General features: G+C 39.8%; 7 protein-coding genes across 7 annotated transcripts; 4 read left to right on the plus strand and 3 right to left on the minus strand.

The window, feature by feature from the left end:
- Positions 1–6,441: 6,441 nt before the first annotated feature.
- LOC130420478 (histone H2B-like) lies at positions 6,442–8,014 on the minus strand. The gene has a single exon (XM_056747763.1). The coding sequence runs from the start codon at positions 7,359–7,361 to the stop codon at positions 6,987–6,989; it is 375 nt and encodes a 124-aa protein (XP_056603741.1). The 5' UTR covers positions 7,362–8,014; the 3' UTR covers positions 6,442–6,986.
- Positions 8,015–8,021: 7 nt separating this feature from the next.
- On the minus strand, positions 8,022–8,341 carry LOC130420479 (histone H4). Its single transcript, XM_056747764.1, has one exon. It carries the CDS (start codon positions 8,333–8,335, stop codon positions 8,024–8,026), a length of 312 nt encoding a protein of 103 aa, XP_056603742.1. The 5' UTR covers positions 8,336–8,341; the 3' UTR covers positions 8,022–8,023.
- A 789-nt stretch (positions 8,342–9,130) lies between these two features.
- LOC130420477 (histone H2A-like) lies at positions 9,131–9,519 on the minus strand. The gene has a single exon (XM_056747762.1). The coding sequence runs from the start codon at positions 9,515–9,517 to the stop codon at positions 9,131–9,133; it is 387 nt and encodes a 128-aa protein (XP_056603740.1). The 5' UTR covers positions 9,518–9,519.
- Positions 9,520–13,086: 3,567 nt separating this feature from the next.
- LOC130420506 (histone H1-like) lies at positions 13,087–13,781 on the plus strand. Its single transcript, XM_056747807.1, has one exon. It carries the CDS (start codon positions 13,143–13,145, stop codon positions 13,779–13,781), a length of 639 nt encoding a protein of 212 aa, XP_056603785.1. The 5' UTR covers positions 13,087–13,142.
- Positions 13,782–13,861: 80 nt separating this feature from the next.
- Positions 13,862–15,897, plus strand: LOC130420507 (histone H3-like). Its single transcript, XM_056747808.1, has 2 exons — positions 13,862–13,880; positions 15,473–15,897. The coding sequence occupies exons 1-2, from the start codon at positions 13,862–13,864 to the stop codon at positions 15,895–15,897; spliced, it is 444 nt and encodes a 147-aa protein (XP_056603786.1).
- On the plus strand, positions 14,422–14,808 carry LOC130420508 (histone H2A-like). Its single transcript, XM_056747810.1, has one exon. It carries the CDS (start codon positions 14,422–14,424, stop codon positions 14,806–14,808), a length of 387 nt encoding a protein of 128 aa, XP_056603788.1.
- Positions 15,898–16,992: 1,095 nt separating the features above from the next.
- LOC130420905 (histone H2B-like) lies at positions 16,993–17,367 on the plus strand. The gene has a single exon (XM_056748441.1). It carries the CDS (start codon positions 16,993–16,995, stop codon positions 17,365–17,367), a length of 375 nt encoding a protein of 124 aa, XP_056604419.1.
- Positions 17,368–18,922: the final 1,555 nt, after the last annotated feature.

Consider the following 18,922-nt stretch of genomic DNA (forward strand, 5'->3'; position numbering starts at 1 on the left):
GTGCTCTACTTCGCCATCTGGTGGACAATAAAGATCCCTACACCGACTGTGTCACTCAGATGTTGTATTCATTGAATGTTATTATAATCTTTATTAGTATATTTAATTTATAATTTAACAATATATAGCTTTAGAACTCAGAGTAACAAATAAAAATAAGCACATACAGTTCTTAACATGAGTAACATGAATAATAATTTAATATATATGAATACTTCAAAAAAAATTCAATGGTGCATTCCAAAAAATTTAAAAAATACATCAATCTAACAGAAAACAATATGATTAAAAAAGTTTGAACCAATCTCTTCATATATATATAAATAAACAATGTATATATATATATATATATATATGATAAGTAATAAATTATTATATAGTGTGGATGTGGATACAATTTTAAAGTGTTTGGTTGGTGTTGCCCTGAAATCCAATTTTGCCTGTAAACGTTAAATACAACAGATTAACCCACAAAACTAACGGATACTAAAATACTCAGCGTTCTTAAATAGTGTAAACTATAACAACACATAAAAATGTAATAGAATATGAAAATCTAAACTTAAAACAGGTGACTTTTATTAGCATTTTATATACTTTAATTATCAATACAGTACGTAAATAATATAAATTAAACTAGATTGTAAAGTTCGAGTACAAACCTTATGTTGGCTTGACAAAGCCTGTCCTGAAGAGTTTGAAATAGTTTGAGAGGTTTTATTGATCAACTTTTTCTAACATAATTTAAAAAAAAACAGACCCAAGTGAGTAAAAACCGGGCTTAGTATGTTGTAAGCATGATTAGCATGTTTGCTAGGATAATTAGCATGCTGCTAGTCTGATACTCCAAGCCATGAGTGAAACGAACTAACCCCCGTGTCTCTATGATGTTCTGAGATATAGGTATTAATAAACGGTAACTAGGCTAACCTGTTTGGTTCCTGTGGGCTAGCTTAGCATCTGCCAATTGATGATGCGTCAAGCCCTAAGTGAAATGAACCAATCCCCATGTCTCTACGATGTTCTGATGTAGAGTTATAGGTCTTGTTAAATGGTTGCTAATTTAAAATGTTTTGTTGCTATGGGCGTGGCTTCGTAGCTTAATGAAAAATTAGGGTTACTGATTGGTTGCCTTAGTCAAATGAGCCCACCCCCTTGTCTCTAAGTGGTTGTACTGCAAAGATATTCAACACGGGACAGTTATAGCGCCTTGGGTATATTTCCTCTTCCATTATAAGTATAGGGGGGGATTTGGGGGGGTTCTTATACCCCAGGGGTGCAACTGACACCCCATAGTGATATATGTTCTCATAGAACCTGCCAGACTCTTCAAATGTGGTAACTCGCAAGTTTCTACAACATCCTTACTTTGAGTTATTAGCCATCAAATTTTTTTCCCAATGTTAAGTCTATGGGAAATTTGGTGGTTTTGAAAGTCCGGTTTTCAAAACCAGAACCTGGATCAGTTTAAAAAGATATAGCAACTCAACTCAGACCAGTTTGAAGGTTTGTGGAAAGTTTGGTGGATGTTGCTTGAAAGCTTAATAATAATAATAATAAAAATAATAAGCTTAGATCAAAGATCTCTGTCAAGTCAACGCAATAATGCACTATATGAATACCTCATTCATTCATTCAACATGAATAGATCAGTAAAGTGTTATGGTGGGTAGGGAGGGAGGACGGCACCATGGATAAAAGCAGGTGGGGAGAGTGAACGAAGGATGTTGAGATTACAGGGTGAGTTACAGTGAAGTGGATAAAGAAATGATCAGAGACATGAATGTTAGTAACTAGAACATGTAGAGGGAGAGGCTGTTCTGAAAGTGACACTGACGTCTATGTGCGCTCACAAGTGCACTTCCCAGCAACTTGCCACAAAACGGTTGTCGTTTTAGGTTTCAAATTTGGTGTTATAAATTAATATTTACTAATTTAAAAAGAAAAAGAAGAATAAATACGTTACCACGGTATTTTAAGTGTACGTTAAAACAATATAAAAATAGTATTAACCCACTTTATTATTTTGTTTATTGTTCATTAAAAGCAACTACTTTTTTACTTTAATTTTTAATGGGTAAATAAAATTTGTCACAATGTGAGCACCAAACCGAATCTTCATGTGCTCTCTTGAGAACCAGATAGAAAAACGTATTTGCACCCCTGACTATATTGCAAGCATATACTTAAATGTGGATTCCATGACTGCAAAAGTAGCATTTTAATCAAAGTTCTACTGTAGTGGGATTGCCCCTTTAAGAGTAGTCTGCTTGGCCCCTTTAAAAATAGTGGGGCATTGAGTGGGTGGGTACGTCAGGTAATCACGTACCTATGTAGACTCAGGTAAGGTAGGTGCTTCATGACATTGTATCGATGTGATCTGTTGGTGTAGGTCTTGTATCTCCTTCACTCCTCGAGAAAGTTAGGCTCTTTTAAACTGGTGGCTTATAGACGGGAGGGAAATATAAATCTAGAATATGGGTGTTCGTGGGAATTTAACTTAATTCACATGTTTGCTTAATGTGCTTGCTTGATGTAATTTTAGATTAGTCGGGTGCGTCCAGACATTGTTAGTGAGCATGTGTGAGTGAGTGTCTTGCACGTGAAAGGTAATATTGTGTTTCCTTTACCCGGTTTGTGTGACTATAAATCCGAGAGGAGTGGGGAGGGAGCAAACGAAAATGTCTATTTGTTTTTCAGAAGTACCAACTGCTGTTTTGCTGTGGTTAAAATATCGTTTCCAGTTTTGGACGCGGGATTCTCTTGTTGAATGGAATGCTCGTGATTGCCTTGAACGTCTGTACAATGCTCACGTTGGTTACTACGTCTGTACAACGCTCACGTTGGTTACGCTCTAAGCCCGTGGCCGTTGACTCGTGCGCCACTGTGTTCACTCATGTCACTGGCGTAATTTCATTTTTTTTAGTTTATTCGTTGTTTGTGTATTATTTAGAAGGATATGTAACCGAGTGGAATTGAACTTATGTTTAGTTACATTGCTTTAGTGTATTATTATTACTTTAGGTATTTATTTTTATTAACCAATTTATTTAGTTTGTTCATTTCGTTATTTGGGTTGGTTGTATCCTTTCGTTGTCTTGCTTTACATTTATGCTGCTCTATTACGGAGTTGAGTAATTATGGTTTATCTGTTCTGTTGCTCTTTTGACCTTAGTTTAAACCCACTCAACACCCATCAGATAAACCAAGTATATCTTTTGGGTTTGGTTGGTTTGAAGTGTTTTTGATTTAGATTTATTTTGTTTTCCGAATGGAGTGGTGAAATGTTGAACCAAAGACATCATAACAAAGGAAACCAACTTTTATTTTGTTGTGAATTATTCCTTTGTTAGTATATTTTGTTCTTTTTGGGTGCGTTTGGCCCGTGTATGGGTGGCCGGCCCAGGGGAACTGTCTAAACGCAACCCATTGGGATGATTCCTTCACATTGATTAAATTGTATCATTTATGTTGAGCTCCAGGTGTTTTTTTATAACTTGAATAAATGCATTTTTAGTCTGTGGTTTTGTCTCTGCTCGTCCTTTTCATTTGGTTGAAAGCCTGTAATTGGGGAGGCTCGGAAATTGGGCTTTACCATTGTAAGTTAATGATCGTCATTAGTTCACACTAATAACTATTCGATAATGAATCGAATAGAAATTGAATCCAATCGAAACCATAAAAACAAGAATCGAATCGCCAATTTGGTCGTAAAACCCAGCCGTACTAACCCATACCTTTCCGTCAAAGTCACCTGACATTATCAAGATGGTTTAGTTCTGACACAGTTTAACTCTGAGTTCTTGTCATATTTCATTACTGTTTTTTAAACTATAGTGGCTAAACTGTGATCATGTGAAACATGAAGACATTTCTTCTTACAGTAGCCTACATTCCTACTAAATGAGCACAAAAAATGTAACAATTAAAATGAACTATGTTTTGGTCTAAGAGACATCACTTCTCAATTTGTTGAATATTATTGCTTCTGGTTTCACAAAAGTACAACAATGTTGTCTTTCGAAAACGTGCATCATCTTTTTCACCAATTCGTTAATTTGTTGTTTTGCTGTTATACATCAGAAGACCAGTATAGCTCAGTGGTGGTGTGTTGTTGTGCAATGCATTGTTAAGAGAGAGTGATATACATGCACAGTGTCAGCTGAAGATCTTGAACACATCTTTATTATTTTGCCATATTTTCAGTATGATCAATAAAGTTATAAACCTAAACGCTTTCGAGGAAACAATATAACATCTTTCCTCTATTGAAGACTCATATAAAGACTGAAGTTTCCTGGTGTCTGAAGTCTATCATCAGATGTTTAGTGAATCACCTTGGTAATAGTGGAGTGTATAACCTTGTTTACAGGAAAATGGGAAAATTGTGTTTGATAAACTGTGTGATTGTATCAGGATTACCAACTCACACACATTTGCAGTGAGAGACACGTTATAAAAAGTGTTCTGGGAAAGTTGTGTTAGTCACTATACTAATGTTACAGGAACACTTTGTGTTTGCTGGAATCTCACGTTTTCACCAACTTAAATACAACATAACTAAACTGAATATACAGTGAGGAAAATACGTTTTTGAACACCCTGCTATTTTGCATGTTCTCCCACTTAGAAATCATGGAGGGGTCTGAAATTGTCATCGTAGGTGCATGTCCACTGTGAGAGACATAATCTAAAAAAAACATCCAGAAATCACAATGTATGATTTTTTAACTATTTATTTGTATGATACAGCTGCGAATAAGTATTTGAACACCTGAGAAAATCAATGTTAATATTTGGTACAGTAGCCTTTGTTTGCAATTACAGAGGTCAAACGTTTCCTGTAGTTTTTCACCAGGTTTGCAAACACTGCAGGAGGGATTTTGGCCCACTCCTCCACACAGATCTTCTCTACATCAGTCAGGTTTCTAGCCTGTCGCTGAGAAACACGAAGTTTGAGCTCCCTCCAAAGATTCTCTATTGGGTTTAGGTCTGGAGACTGGCTAGGCCACGCCAGAACCTTGATATGCTTCTTACAGAGCCACTCCTTGGTTATCCTGGCTGTGTGCCTTGGGTCATTGTCATGTTGGAAGACCCAGCCTCGACCCATCTTCAATGCTCTAACTGAGGGAAGGAGCTTGTTCCCCAAAATCTTGCAATACATGGCCCCGGTCATCCTCTCCTTAATACAGTGCAGTCGCCCTGTCCCATTCCATTTTCCATTCCATTTTCTACCGCTTATACGAACTACCTCGGGTCACGGGGAGCCTGTGCCTATCTCAGGAGTCATCGGGCATCAAGGCAGGATACACCCTGGATGGAGTGCCAACCCATCGCAGGGCACACACACTCACTCATTCACTCACGCACTCACACCCTACGGACAATTTTTTCCAGAGATGCCAATCAACCTACCATGCATGTCTTTGGACCAGGGGAGGAAACCGGAGTACCCGGAGGAAACCCCCGAGGCACGGGGAGAACATGCAAACTCCACACACACAAGTCGGAAGCGGGAATCGAACCCCCAACCCTGGAGGTGTGAGGCTAACGTGCTAACCACTAAGCCACCGTTCCCCCCTCGCCCTGTCCCATGTGCAGAAAAACACCCCCAAAGCATGATGCTACCACCCCCATGCTTCACAGTAGTGATGGTGTTCTTGGGATGGTACTCATCATTCTTCTTCCTCCAAACATGTTTACATTTACCTTTACATTTAGGCATTTGGCAGACGCTTTTATCCTAAACATTTTACACAGGCATTTGCAATCCCCTGGGATCGATAGTTATAAAAATAGTTAAAAAATCATACAATGTGATTTCTGGATTTTTTTTGATTGTGTCTGTGGGAGAGTGGGAGAACATGCAAAATAGCAGGGTGTTCAAATACTTATTCTCCTCACTGTATAATTGTCTTTCTGTCAGGATTGTTATCTCTCATATTTTCAGTGAAAGAGTAGCTGGACTTATCAATGTATTTAATACCTGCAAAACCAGTGAAGTTGGTCATCAAGTTTTGAGATAAAATCTCATCAAAATATTGCATGTTTAGGTTATTTGAAGTTGAGCAATTGTTTGTCTATCATCAGTGGTATCTATATTTAAAGACATCTTCAAACCATCTTTAAATTAAATACATATTATCAAGATTATCTGCAAGTCAGAACAATGTATACATTTGACTTTTAAAGGCTTCTAATTGAGTTTGATTGCAGTAAGTTTTACATTAGTGCCTGTAATGCACCAAAATAAATTATAACATTTTTTTAACTTTGTCACACAAATTAAATCCTTATGAAAATCAACAATTGCTATTTTATCTAAGTGAAACCAACAAATGTAAACATATTTGACATTCAATTTTTCATATGAAATCATCTCACTATGTCACATTTATACTTTATAGATCAATAGAATAAGAGTCAGTTCTGCACACGACTGTGTTTAGTTTTGTATGAAGATCAAACACAAGAGCAGTGAAGAGAGATGTTGATCATAAATACTATAGATGACATGACTGTGTGTGATGATAAAACACCTCTATGTCTTTAAAACACTACAAGAATCTCAACTAGACATCAAACACTTTCAGACTTTATTAAAGTTTCAGATAGAAACACAAACTGATCAAATCTGCAGACTGACACAGACTTTCTGTAACAAGTCCAGACTGAAAACTGAGCAAAAGTCTTGTAGTGTATTTCAGCCTTAAAACAGGTGAAGACCGAACTCTGATAGTTTATATCCGGTACAATACCGTCACCTTCTGCGATAATCGTCCAACAATAACTAAAGTCAAACCTTATATTTACTTTAAAACATGATTTCTTTATGATAAAACGATTGGTTGCCATTTTATACGCGTCATAATTTAAATGATAATACACATACACAGTAAATGCTTACAATAACAAGAATCTCTTTTAAAGGATTAAGTGTGTGGCTCTTAAAAGAGCCTTTGTGTGCGGCGGATGAAAGCGGCGCTTTACTTGGAGCTGGTGTACTTGGTGACGGCTTTGGTGCCCTCGGACACGGCGTGTTTGGCGAGTTCACCGGGCAGCAGCAGACGCACGGCGGTCTGGATCTCTCTCGACGTGATGGTGGAGCGCTTGTTGTAGTGCGCGAGACGAGACGACTCACCGGCGATGCGCTCGAAGATGTCGTTGACGAAAGAGTTCATGATGCCCATCGCCTTGGAAGAGATGCCGGTGTCGGGGTGGACCTGCTTGAGCACTTTGTACACGTAGATGGCGTAACTCTCCTTCCTGGACTTTCTGCGCTTCTTTCCTCCCTTAACGGCGGTCTTGGTGACGGCCTTCTTAGAGCCCTTCTTGGGCGCGGGTTTGGCTGGTTCAGGCATGATGCTTCTTCAAAAGTTAGTAAATGCTGAATGTTGAAGAGTCTCGTCGCTGTGGTATTTATTCACTCTCACATGCAAATGTTTAGCGTAACGGAGCCTGTTGTCTGATTGCGTGTCTTCATCGGCCGAACCCATAAAATGTGTTTATTGGTCAGCTCATAGTTTGACGGGTTGGATAGAGAGCCAATGAAAGCGTTTCCCGCCCACAGTCTCGTGTTTGAAGGTGACCCTCCCACAAGCGATTCAGTTTCCTTTGTTTGCACTTCCCGCTCTTTATCGAATTTGAATAAAACGTTTATTTCTGTATTAACTCTACACTAGAAAAGAATTACGTCATCGTGTCATCAAAGTCACTTAAAGAGTTCGAGCAGAAAATCATTTCACCCTTTTATGATTTATTCACCAGCTTTGGGCGTGTTTACGTTTATATTGTTGATATGATGGAGTTTCTTCTTCGAGCGAGAGAAGCGTTTAACACAACAGATTAATCTCATCAGTTAATAAAGAACGAGATCTCAGAAACAAAACCGGGATAATAAAACGTGACTTTCACAGCATTTCGTTTGATGATAAAACTTCTGAAATTAAACTCCTCGAGTGAGACAGTGGGTGGCTCTTAAAAGAGCCGTTGTGTTCAATGTTTTACTTCAGAATAAACGCGTTTAACCTCCGAAGCCGTACAGAGTGCGTCCCTGTCGTTTCAGCGCGTACACGACGTCCATGGCGGTGACGGTCTTTCTCTTGGCGTGCTCGGTGTAGGTGACGGCGTCACGGATAACGTTCTCCAGAAACACCTTCAACACACCGCGAGTCTCCTCGTAGATCAGACCGGAGATACGTTTCACTCCGCCGCGTCGAGCAAGACGACGGATGGCGGGTTTGGTGATGCCCTGGATGTTATCACGCAAAACTTTACGATGACGCTTCGCGCCTCCTTTTCCGAGTCCCTTTCCGCCTTTACCTCTTCCAGACATGATGTGCGAGAGTACAGATACAAACGTTATGCTTTAACAAAGGACAGCGGATAAAATTTGTATGTACCTACAGGACCTATTTGAAACACACGCGTGCGAGGGCGGTGCTAGTGGCACGTCACTTTTTTATTTTCCTCACCGCTCCTTCAGTAAATCAGTAAATATACATTTATGAATTTAGCAGATGATTTTATCCACAGTGACGTACATCACATTATCTTATACATTTGTTTCTGAGTGTTTAATCCCCTGAGATCGAACCCATGACCTCGGCGTTGTTCTATTCTACCCGAGTACAACATAATCTAATGTACAAAGAAGCGTGACTTTTAAGATTTTATAAGAAACAGAATAAAATTGAACTATAAATATTTCTCCTGACTTCTTATTTTATACTCGTGTCATTTTATCTGAACAGAAATTTGCAACTTTTGCAGATCAACAAACGTGACGTCACGATAAAAAGATTATCGCCTAAGATTTAAAATAACATTTCTTCACATCTCATCACAAGTGCAGCATGAACACATTTACTGACACAAGCGCTCAACTTGTATATATGAGAGCCGGTTATACATGACTCGGGAGACTACAAATATTCTTCAGCTGTTTGACTGACTCGATTAGTCGTCTCTGACCAGTAATAATCCAATACAGGTTTATGAATTGAAAGCAGAATGTGCAGTTTTAATCTGTAATTAACCGGCATGGAGACACAGGAATCGCATCGTTCTTTTATAGGTGAAGTGGGTGGCTCTTAAAAGAGCCTTTGGTTTGAAACGAACTGTCGCCCGTTTACTTGGTCTTGGCGGGCTTCTCAGTCTTCTTGGGCAGCAGCACGGCCTGGATGTTGGGCAGAACGCCACCCTGAGCGATGGTCACTCTGCCCAGAAGTTTGTTCAGCTCCTCGTCGTTGCGCACCGCCAGCTGCAGGTGACGGGGGATGATGCGAGTCTTCTTGTTGTCTCGAGCGGCGTTTCCGGCCAACTCAAGGATTTCGGCCGTCAGATACTCGAGCACGGCGGCCAGATACACTGGGGCGCCAGCACCCACACGATGCGCATAATTGCCTTTACGGAGGAGTCTGTGGACGCGGCCCACGGGGAACTGAAGTCCAGCTCTAGAGGAGCGAGTCTTGGCCTTAGCTCTCGCTTTGCCGCCGGTTTTGCCTCTGCCGCTCATTTTCTACAGCTGTGGAAGTTTACTTAGTCTGTGAGAAAGAAAGATGAAGCTTAAGCGCTGCAGTTCTCAATATTTGAAACCCTCTGCCTGTCGACTATTGGTTGGAGTCGGTAAAACTTTAAACCAATCAGTCAACTTCCCTCCAAACTCACAGCCCAACCCCCTCTTTCTCCTCACAGATGCTGTGTGACGCGCAACAGTTTTGATATAATGAGAAAACTTAAAGTGATAGTTCATCCAAAAAAAACTAATTTGTCATTATTTACTTACCATATGATTGTTCCAATGGGGGCACGGTGGCTTAGTGGTTAGCACAATCGCCTCACACCTCCAGGGTTGGGGGTTCGATTCCCGCCTCCGACTTGTGTGTGTGGAGTTTGCATGTTCTCCCCGTGCCTCGGGGGGTTCCTCCGGGTACTCCGGTTTCCTCCCCTGGTCCAAAGACATGCATGGTAGGTTGATTGGCATCTCTGGAAAAATTGTCCGTAGGGTGTGAGTGCGTGAGTGAATGAGTGTGTGTGTGTGCCTGCGATGGGTTGGCACTCCATCCAGGGTGTATCCTGCCTTGATGCCCGATGACTCCTGAGATAGGTGCAGGCTCCCCGTGACCCGAGGTAGTTCGGATAAGCGGTAGAAAATGGATGGATGGATGGATGGATGGATGGATGGATGATTGTTCCAAAATTAACACTAGACTAAACGCAAAGAAGGCTATTTGGAAGAATTTGAGTATTCAAACAGATCTCATCCCCAATTTGGTGCCACAGTACATCAAATAAATTCAATGGGAGTCAAGGGGGATGAAATCTGTTTGGTTAGCGACATTCTTCCAAATATCTTCCTTCATGTTCATCAGAACAAAGAAACGTACACTGGACAAACAACCTGTGGTTGGGTAAATGATGACAGGCTTTTCATTTTTGGGGTGAATTATCACTTTATGTTACATCTCTCCTTCTCATACAGAAAAGTATTTCCTCATTATCATTTAAAGACCCATCTCTCTTTCTCATTAAGTCAATTATTTCCTGATTATCATTTAAAGTTGAATCAAATCTTTCACATTTTTACACTTCTGCAATCTCAAGGCAGCTAAAGAGATGAAGGAAGTGAAGTTTATTGAAAAGGGTAATATAAATTTACAAATTGAAATGTACAATATTTGTAAGGACTATAAAGAAATGCCACCACATGCTTTTTGTCTCAACACACATAAAAGGGGAAATTCAATCAATGTCACACATCACTCCTCTCTTCATTCAGTTACATTGACTCCTGTAGTCGCTCTCATCAAACTCAAAGCTCTGCTCTCGGCCTACAAGACCACCACTGGTTCTGCAGCTCCATATCTTTACTCGCTCATACAGACTTATGTACCCGTCAGATCCCTGCACTCTGCACATGAATCACGTCTTGTGCTGTGATCACAAAAAGGTCAAAAATCTCTCTCACATACTTTCTCTGGATCTGTTCCACATTTGTGTAATGATCTGCCCGCTGCTACAAGATCATCAGATTCTGAGTCCATCTTTAAGAATCATCTGAAAACACATCTCATCTGTCAACACCTGATCCATCAGTTCTGACTTCTGTCTCTTTTCTACTATTTCAATCAAAAAAACAATCTTATCTTTGTGTTAGGCTATGAGCAGTGCCGGCCCTACCTAATAAGCGATATAGGCAGTTGCATGGGGCCTCCATGGCCACTAGGGGACCCCTTTACTTGCTCGTTGTGTCATTGTCATTCATCATGTGCGTTAGCTTTAAACTGTGCAAAGATTAAAAATTTAAGGCGGCAATATCTGTCTGGTGCAGAGAAGAGGAAGAAGAGGAATGAAGAAGAAGAAGAGGAAAGAAGAGTAGAAAATAAAGGATCAAGAAAAGGGTAAGCGTTCAATCCCTGTGACCGAACCCATGATCTCAGTGTTGCAAGAACCATGCTCAAACCACTGAGCTACAGGAAAGCTGTAAAGGGATAATAATGTGTTGTTAATTTGAAATTGTCAGATATGATTCAGTTTAGGGCCCCCAAAATGCTAGGGCCGTCCCTGGCTATGAGACCAGTTTTACTGCACATATGCTCTTTGTCCTGATGTTGTTTCAATTGCTTCTGTTGTTTACCTCATTGTAAAAGTGTCTGTTAAATGATTAAATGTAAGCACATTTTTATAAAAAGCAATTTACAATACTGGTCAAAAGTTTTCAAACACTTAATCACTCATTTATTCGTATTTTTTCCACATTTAGAAAAAGGCAACTGTGGACTGAAGATGTTGTGACTGAAAAAATCTTAACAATCAAATAAAAAATGTTATGTATCTGCTATAAACCTGTTATATACATCTTCAATGTAGTCATTGTTTGCCTGATATTTGCAGAAATTAATTTTATCATCAACTGCTTGAGGTTTCACCTAGAAGATTCTTTTCAAACAACACTAAACAAGTTCTCATGTGAGCTCTTATTGGTTGCTCTTTTGCATTATTTAGTCAATTCATCCATTTCAAACACTGTTTTATATACATATATACACAGATATATTAGTTGATAATGAAGATATTTAAATTAGCACATTTCCTGTCGATGTATAATTTCAGACATTTAAACACCTTCAGATTAAATCCTTTTTAAGACCACGAGAAACATTTCATTCAAGTGTTCAAACACGTTTGACTGGTAGTGTATAGTGACTGAATAAAGCAGTTTAATTAATAAAAGATTAATCTTTAAAACAAGTCAGTTTATGTACACATGCCAAAGACATCCAGATTCACAGTTTTCTTCTTTTTTGTTACAGACAGACTCAATAAAAACAATAAAAAGTACTTGTGTTCAATATGTCTGCGAAACAAAAAAAAGAATTTACAGATGATAAAACACTAAATAAAAGTAATAATAATAACTGCTTTAACGTTTCAATCATTCAGAACCCAAGACTGACTGCAGCAAACTTGCTTGTCTGTAAGAAAAAAAAGAAATAGATAAATACAACATGTCAATATTGGACAAAAATATTTCGTTTTTATTATATTTAATACATATTTATTATCAGTTTTATCGTTTGGTCAGTCTGAATATAAAACATTTACACATCAGTAACACAAACAGCCTTGTGTCATTCACACAAATACCTCGAGAGTATTCGTGTGTTTCAATCTGATCAAAACAACTTCTGTATGAAACACTTTACAAGTCCCTGAATGACATTAACTTAACTCAAGTCATTTATTACATGTATGTTAAATAAACAGAAAACATGTTTAATGTTTCATCAATGTTTACACAAACAAATCACATGAAATTCATGCGCAGCTTTTCTCCAGAGATCGATGCTGGTCGTGTTTTTAATGTAACAGTGAAATAATAAACCCTTTACTGTCGTGTAGTTTAGTCTGTGAATAAAGCTCTGGATCTCTGCTCTGTGTTCACGCTGTTTTCACTCCGTCAAATGATTTTAAAACTCTGATATTTACTCAAAATGTCTCAGGAGAAAACACAAGAGTTTGCGGCTCACAGAGGCACTGACAGGTCGAGCTGAGTCTATATGGTTCTCATGTAGTGTTTAAGAGCGCAGCGCCGCATTATTGATCAACTGTAGTGTGACAGTACAGATCTGAACAGAGAAATGGCAGAAACCGCTCCAGCTCCAGCAGCCCCGCCGGCGAAAGCGCCCAAGAAGAAATCTGCAGCCAAACCCAAGACAGCGGGTCCAGGCGCGAGTGATCTCATCGTTAAAGCCGTGACGGCCTCCAAGGAGAGAAACGGTGTGTCTCTGGCCGCCCTGAAGAAAGCTCTCACCGCCGGCGGATACGATGTGGAGAAGAACAACTCCCGCGTCAAGCTCGCCATCAAGAGCCTCGTGACTAAAGGCACACTGGTCCAGACTAAAGGAACCGGTGCTTCAGGATCTTTCAAACTCAACAAAAAACAAGTCGAGACTAAGAAGCCAGCGAAGAAAGCCGCTCCTAAAGCAAAGAAGCCCGCAGTGAAGAAGCCCGCTGCTGCTGCCAAGAAGCCGAAGACCGCAGCGGCAAAGAAGACCGCCGCAAAGAAATCTCCCAAGAAGGCCAAGAAACCTGACGCCACCGCCGCTAAAAAGGCAACGAAGAGCCCCAAGAAGGCGAAGAAGCCAGCGGCCCCCAAGAAGGCAGCCAAGAGTCCGAAGAAAGCAGCTAAAAGCCCCAAGAAGGTCAAGGCTGCAAAACCCAAGACGACAAAACCCAAAGCAGCGAAGCCTAAAAGGGCCTCCCCGAAAAAGAAGTAAATTACTTCTCCAGACTTTCTATTACAAAAGGCTCTTTTAAGAGCCACCACCAGCCCACTAAAGAGTTGTGTTTCAGACATATGTTGATATTATGGTTGTGTTCTCACATTTAAATCTATTTATTTGGCAGACGCTTTTATCCAAAGCGACTTACAGTGCATTATCCTTTACATTTATACATAGATATCTGGGCTCGAACCCACAACCTTGCTCTTCTAAGCTACAGGAAAACTCTTTATATATGAATATGCTGAGAAATCTGGTTCAAATTAAGAACACAAGTTATGATCGTCAGAGCATTTAATTCATAATCGGCACAACATCTGAAGTTATGTTGTCAGTATAAATGTTTTCTTTTGTTCATACTGTTGTTTCCTATAGACGTGTCTGTAAAGACCGCAGATATAAGATTTAATGTAGTGAAAGATCACGTGATCAAAAACTGAAACAAAACCAGGAAGATGGGAAGAAATGGGCGGGCTTTGGTTTTTGGAGGGAAGTTCAGTGATTGGTTTGAACTTTTCACAGACTCCAACCAATAAGCGAACGATAGGCACGTATGAATGCTGAAAACCAAAAACTATGTCTCACATTTCCTTCGTGTTTTTATAATCGTGAGGATTTTATATCTTAAGTAACAATGAGCGGAAGAGGTAAAACCGGCGGTAAATCAAGAGCGAAAGCTAAGACTCGGTCATCCAGAGCGGGTCTTCAGTTTCCCGTCGGCCGTGTTCACAGGCTACTTCGCAAAGGTAACTACGCACAACGCGTCGGTGCCGGAGCTCCAGTTTATCTCGCCGCTGTCCTCGAGTATCTCACCGCTGAGATCCTGGAGTTGGCCGGAAACGCCGCTCGGGACAACAAGAAGAGTCGGATCATTCCCCGCCATCTTCAGCTGGCCGTGCGTAACGACGAGGAGTTGAACAGACTTCTAGGCGGCGTGACCATCGCTCAGGGTGGTGTGTTACCCAACATCCAGGCGGTCTTACTGCCCAAGAAGACCGACAAACCCGCTAAGACCAAGTAAACGGGGGACAGTTCGTTTCAAACCAAAGGCTCTTTTAAGAGCCACCCACATTATCACTGAGAGAGCGACGAGGTTTCTGATTTAATCCATCGAGTTTGTATATTAATACATTATCATAGACCTGATATAAATGAGGTCGCATTCGAAACAGACCCCTGCCCCAAATATTGTACCAGATATACTTATGTTTACTCGTACGGTAGCTAACAAGATGTCTTTGACGTTTTATCAGAGTAAAATAATAATTGTTCAGCGTCTTGTTTTAACGGGTTTAAATTAAGAAAGGATTATTTTTATTTGATTTGTAGTTAAAGTCATTTCTATGTGAACTTTGTTCAATAGCAACGTGCAAACGTTTGATCAGAGGAATATTACACGATTATAAAATAAAAAAGCGTCAGCTAAATGACTAAATGTAAATAAAGAGTATATGATGATGATGATCTTGTCTTGCGTACGTAAAGCGTGATCTGAACAAAGGAAACTCAATGTCCCGCCAATTTCATTAGAACGTTATCCCGCGGCCATTGGCTCATTGTCTCGAGCGGACGTCACAGATCAGCCAATCGAGTGTCTCCGTGTCATTGACGCGCTGCGTGTTCTAGCCTTTAAAGCCAGGCACATCGCAATTGCAGACATATTCTGTACTGAACGCAGAAGAGAGCAAGTACCGCAGCAATGGCAAGAACCAAGCAGACCGCTCGTAAGTCCACCGGTGGCAAAGCCCCGAGGAAGCAGCTCGCCACCAAAGCCGCCCGTAAGAGCGCTCCCGCCACCGGCGGCGTGAAGAAGCCTCATCGTTACAGGCCCGGCACCGTGGCTCTGAGAGAGATCCGCCGCTACCAGAAGTCCACCGAGCTGCTCATCCGCAAACTGCCTTTCCAGCGCCTGGTGAGAGAGATCGCTCAGGACTTCAAGACGGATCTGCGCTTCCAGAGCTCCGCCGTCATGGCTCTGCAGGAGTCTAGCGAGGCTTATCTGGTCGGTCTGTTCGAGGACACAAACCTGTGCGCCATCCACGCTAAGAGGGTCACCATCATGCCCAAAGACATTCAGCTGGCCCGCCGCATCCGCGGAGAGCGCGCTTAAGTCCCGCTTTAAAAACAACTCAACGGCTCTTTTAAGAGCCACCACATCAACTGAACGACACGATTTCCACCGTTCTCCACAAACATAAATAGTAACGCAAGTTGTCAATGATGAATATTATTTTAGAAAACGTGATTGCTCAATATTAAGAATGATTATCTTATCAGTCTCTTAAACAGCAGATATACCCGTGTGTTTTTATTCAGTCTGCACCAAATCATTCCTCTTAAGAGCGTCTGATCACATGTAAAGTACACTCTCCTTCCTCAAACACACTTTTAATGCTCAGTTTGCTAGTAGATAAAAACGAAGTAAAATTTGACTAGTGGTCGTCTATCATTTCTAACTAATCTATTATTTTCTGAAATCAGTTTAGGTTAGAGGTTAGTTCACTCAAAAAGTAAAATTATATAATTGTCTTTCATTTTCTTCTGTTATGAATGTTTGCAATTTTCAGTTCTGTGACATAGTCAAATACCATAATATAAAAATATTTCTGTTGTACACAAAGTGAGATATTGTGAAGTATTTGGGATAAAAACCCTTTAGTGCACCTTTAACTACCATTGAATTGTTCCTATTGTGGGAGTCAATGTTGTAACAGAATTAAAAATGCTGACATTCTCACAAATATCTTTACCTGTGTTCGTCAAAACAAAGTAAATTAAAACAGGTTAGAAATATAAGGCTGAATAGATGATTACATCATTTTATTGGGTGAACTATCACTTAAAGTTTATTGTTTAGTTTCTTATAAAAACTTAAACATCGTGTTTTATGTAAGTTAAACTATAAAGAGATTTACTGAGAGCTTTGTGAGGGCAGAGGCGAAAAGAAAAAGCGTCTAAATGACGTGGGCTGGTCAAACGCACCTTCAAACACGAGACTGTGGGCGGGAAACGCTTTCATTGGCTCTCTATCCAGCCAGTCAAACTATGATCAGACCAATGAACACATTTTATAGGTTCGGCCGACGAAGACACGCAATCAGACAACAGGCTCCGTGACGCTAAACATTTGCATGTGAGAGTGAATAAATACCACAGCGACGAGGCTCTTCAACATTCAGCATTTTCTCATCTGTGAAGAAGCATCATGCCTGAACCAGCCAAACCCGCGCCCAAGAAGGGCTCTAAGAAGGCCGTCACCAAGACCGCCGTTAAGGGAGGAAAGAAGCGCAGAAAGTCCAGGAAGGAGAGTTACGCCATCTACGTGTACAAAGTGCTCAAGCAGGTCCACCCCGACACCGGCATCTCTTCCAAGGCGATGGGCATCATGAACTCTTTCGTCAACGACATCTTCGAGCGCATCGCCGGTGAGTCGTCTCGTCTCGCGCACTACAACAAGCGCTCAACCATCACGTCGAGAGAGATCCAGACCGCCGTGCGTCTGCTGCTGCCCGGTGAACTCGCCAAACACGCCGTGTCCGAGGGCACCAAAGCCGTCACCAAGTACACCAGCTCCAAGTAAAGCGCCGCTTTCATCCACCACACACAAAGGCTCTTTTAAGAGCCACCCATGACGTCACCAAAGAGCTTCTAATATTGGGTTCATAGTAGTCGTGTTGAATCTTTGCACGTCTCCTTGATAAACATTTATATTCTTTAATTATGAGAAGTACATATTCCGTCTCGTGCTGTATCATAAATGAGGAACACGAGTTTGTTTAAATCCTGACTATACATCAACTCTTGCATTGACAATATAGGTGCAGAACAATTGAATGTTCATGTGTCTGTGTAGGATGTCAACAAGTGGCAACCAGTCTCGTTGTTTTTAATCTCAACATATAGGCCCAGTTACTAATTTCGTTTCAATTCTTTTGTACAACTTCAAACTTATAGTTCCAGGAGCCAAACTTTGGCATCTTTTGTTCTCACATTTTTCATTCAAAGGCTGTTTGAAAACGATGAATATACAATTTTCCTTAGAACAAACAATTTGATTTTACATATTTTTCTTTATCTAATTCTCACTTTTGATGAATTGTGTCTAATGTAAAAGCTATTTTGTTCACGTCAAAATTATAAGAAAAACCTAACATTGCATTGTTTAAATAAACGGTTAAGGAAAATGTTGTTGATTTAATAACACATACAATGAGTATAAATAAACATTCAAACCACTGCGATCATTCAGACAACAAACTATTTTCGAGTTTTAAGTGTTTTTTTGGGATATATTTGTCACTTCATATGATCAGTACAATTGTGTTACAAATATTATCTTTCTATCTAGTTCAATTATTTAGTTTTAAGTTTGCTTCTATTTATCAAGACAATGTCACAATTACGTCACATCATATATAAAGGGAAACTGGAGGCGGCCAATACAATCCAGCACAGAGTCGGCTACACGAAATATACAAATATCTTATTGTGTTGTTGAGAGACAGAAGCGATTGATGAGACTCAGAAAAAACAATTCAAAAACTTGTTTAATATGTTTTAATATTCATTTAAGTATTTGAACAGTTCACTTCAACACAAATATTTTCAGAGATTATTTTGTCTATTCAGTGTTTATAAAGAAGCTTTAATTTAAATTCATGTTCTCAAACAACCAAATGATTCAAAACAGTTTTTAAAATGTTGATTTGCCCTTCAGACACGGTTACTAGTGTATGTAGTGAAACAGATTAAAAAGTTTTGATCTAAAAGCATTACATATTCAGCTGCTACAGTCTACACACCTCACCAAACACAAACACACAAGATAAAACACACAGAATATAAACATTTAACTCACATTGTCACATGTCATTGTGTTAATCTGTAATCATTAGATTGTAGTTTAATAGATTGTCACGCTACTATCACTATAATATCATTAATAACACACATCTTCAAAGCTGAATTATAAGATCAATCAAGAATAACTAAATATATTTGACTGGATAACAAAATAATGAGACTAACTGAAGTTATTATAAACGTTTACATGTAATTGCAAATCTTATAAAACTTGTATTTCAAAGTTTCTCTCAAGTGATGAAAATGACGTCTTTAAACACAACGATGTGTTG

The sequence above is a fragment of the Triplophysa dalaica genome, chromosome 5, assembly GCF_015846415.1.
Source record: "Triplophysa dalaica isolate WHDGS20190420 chromosome 5, ASM1584641v1, whole genome shotgun sequence".
Classification (NCBI taxonomy): domain Eukaryota; kingdom Metazoa; phylum Chordata; class Actinopteri; order Cypriniformes; family Nemacheilidae; genus Triplophysa; species Triplophysa dalaica.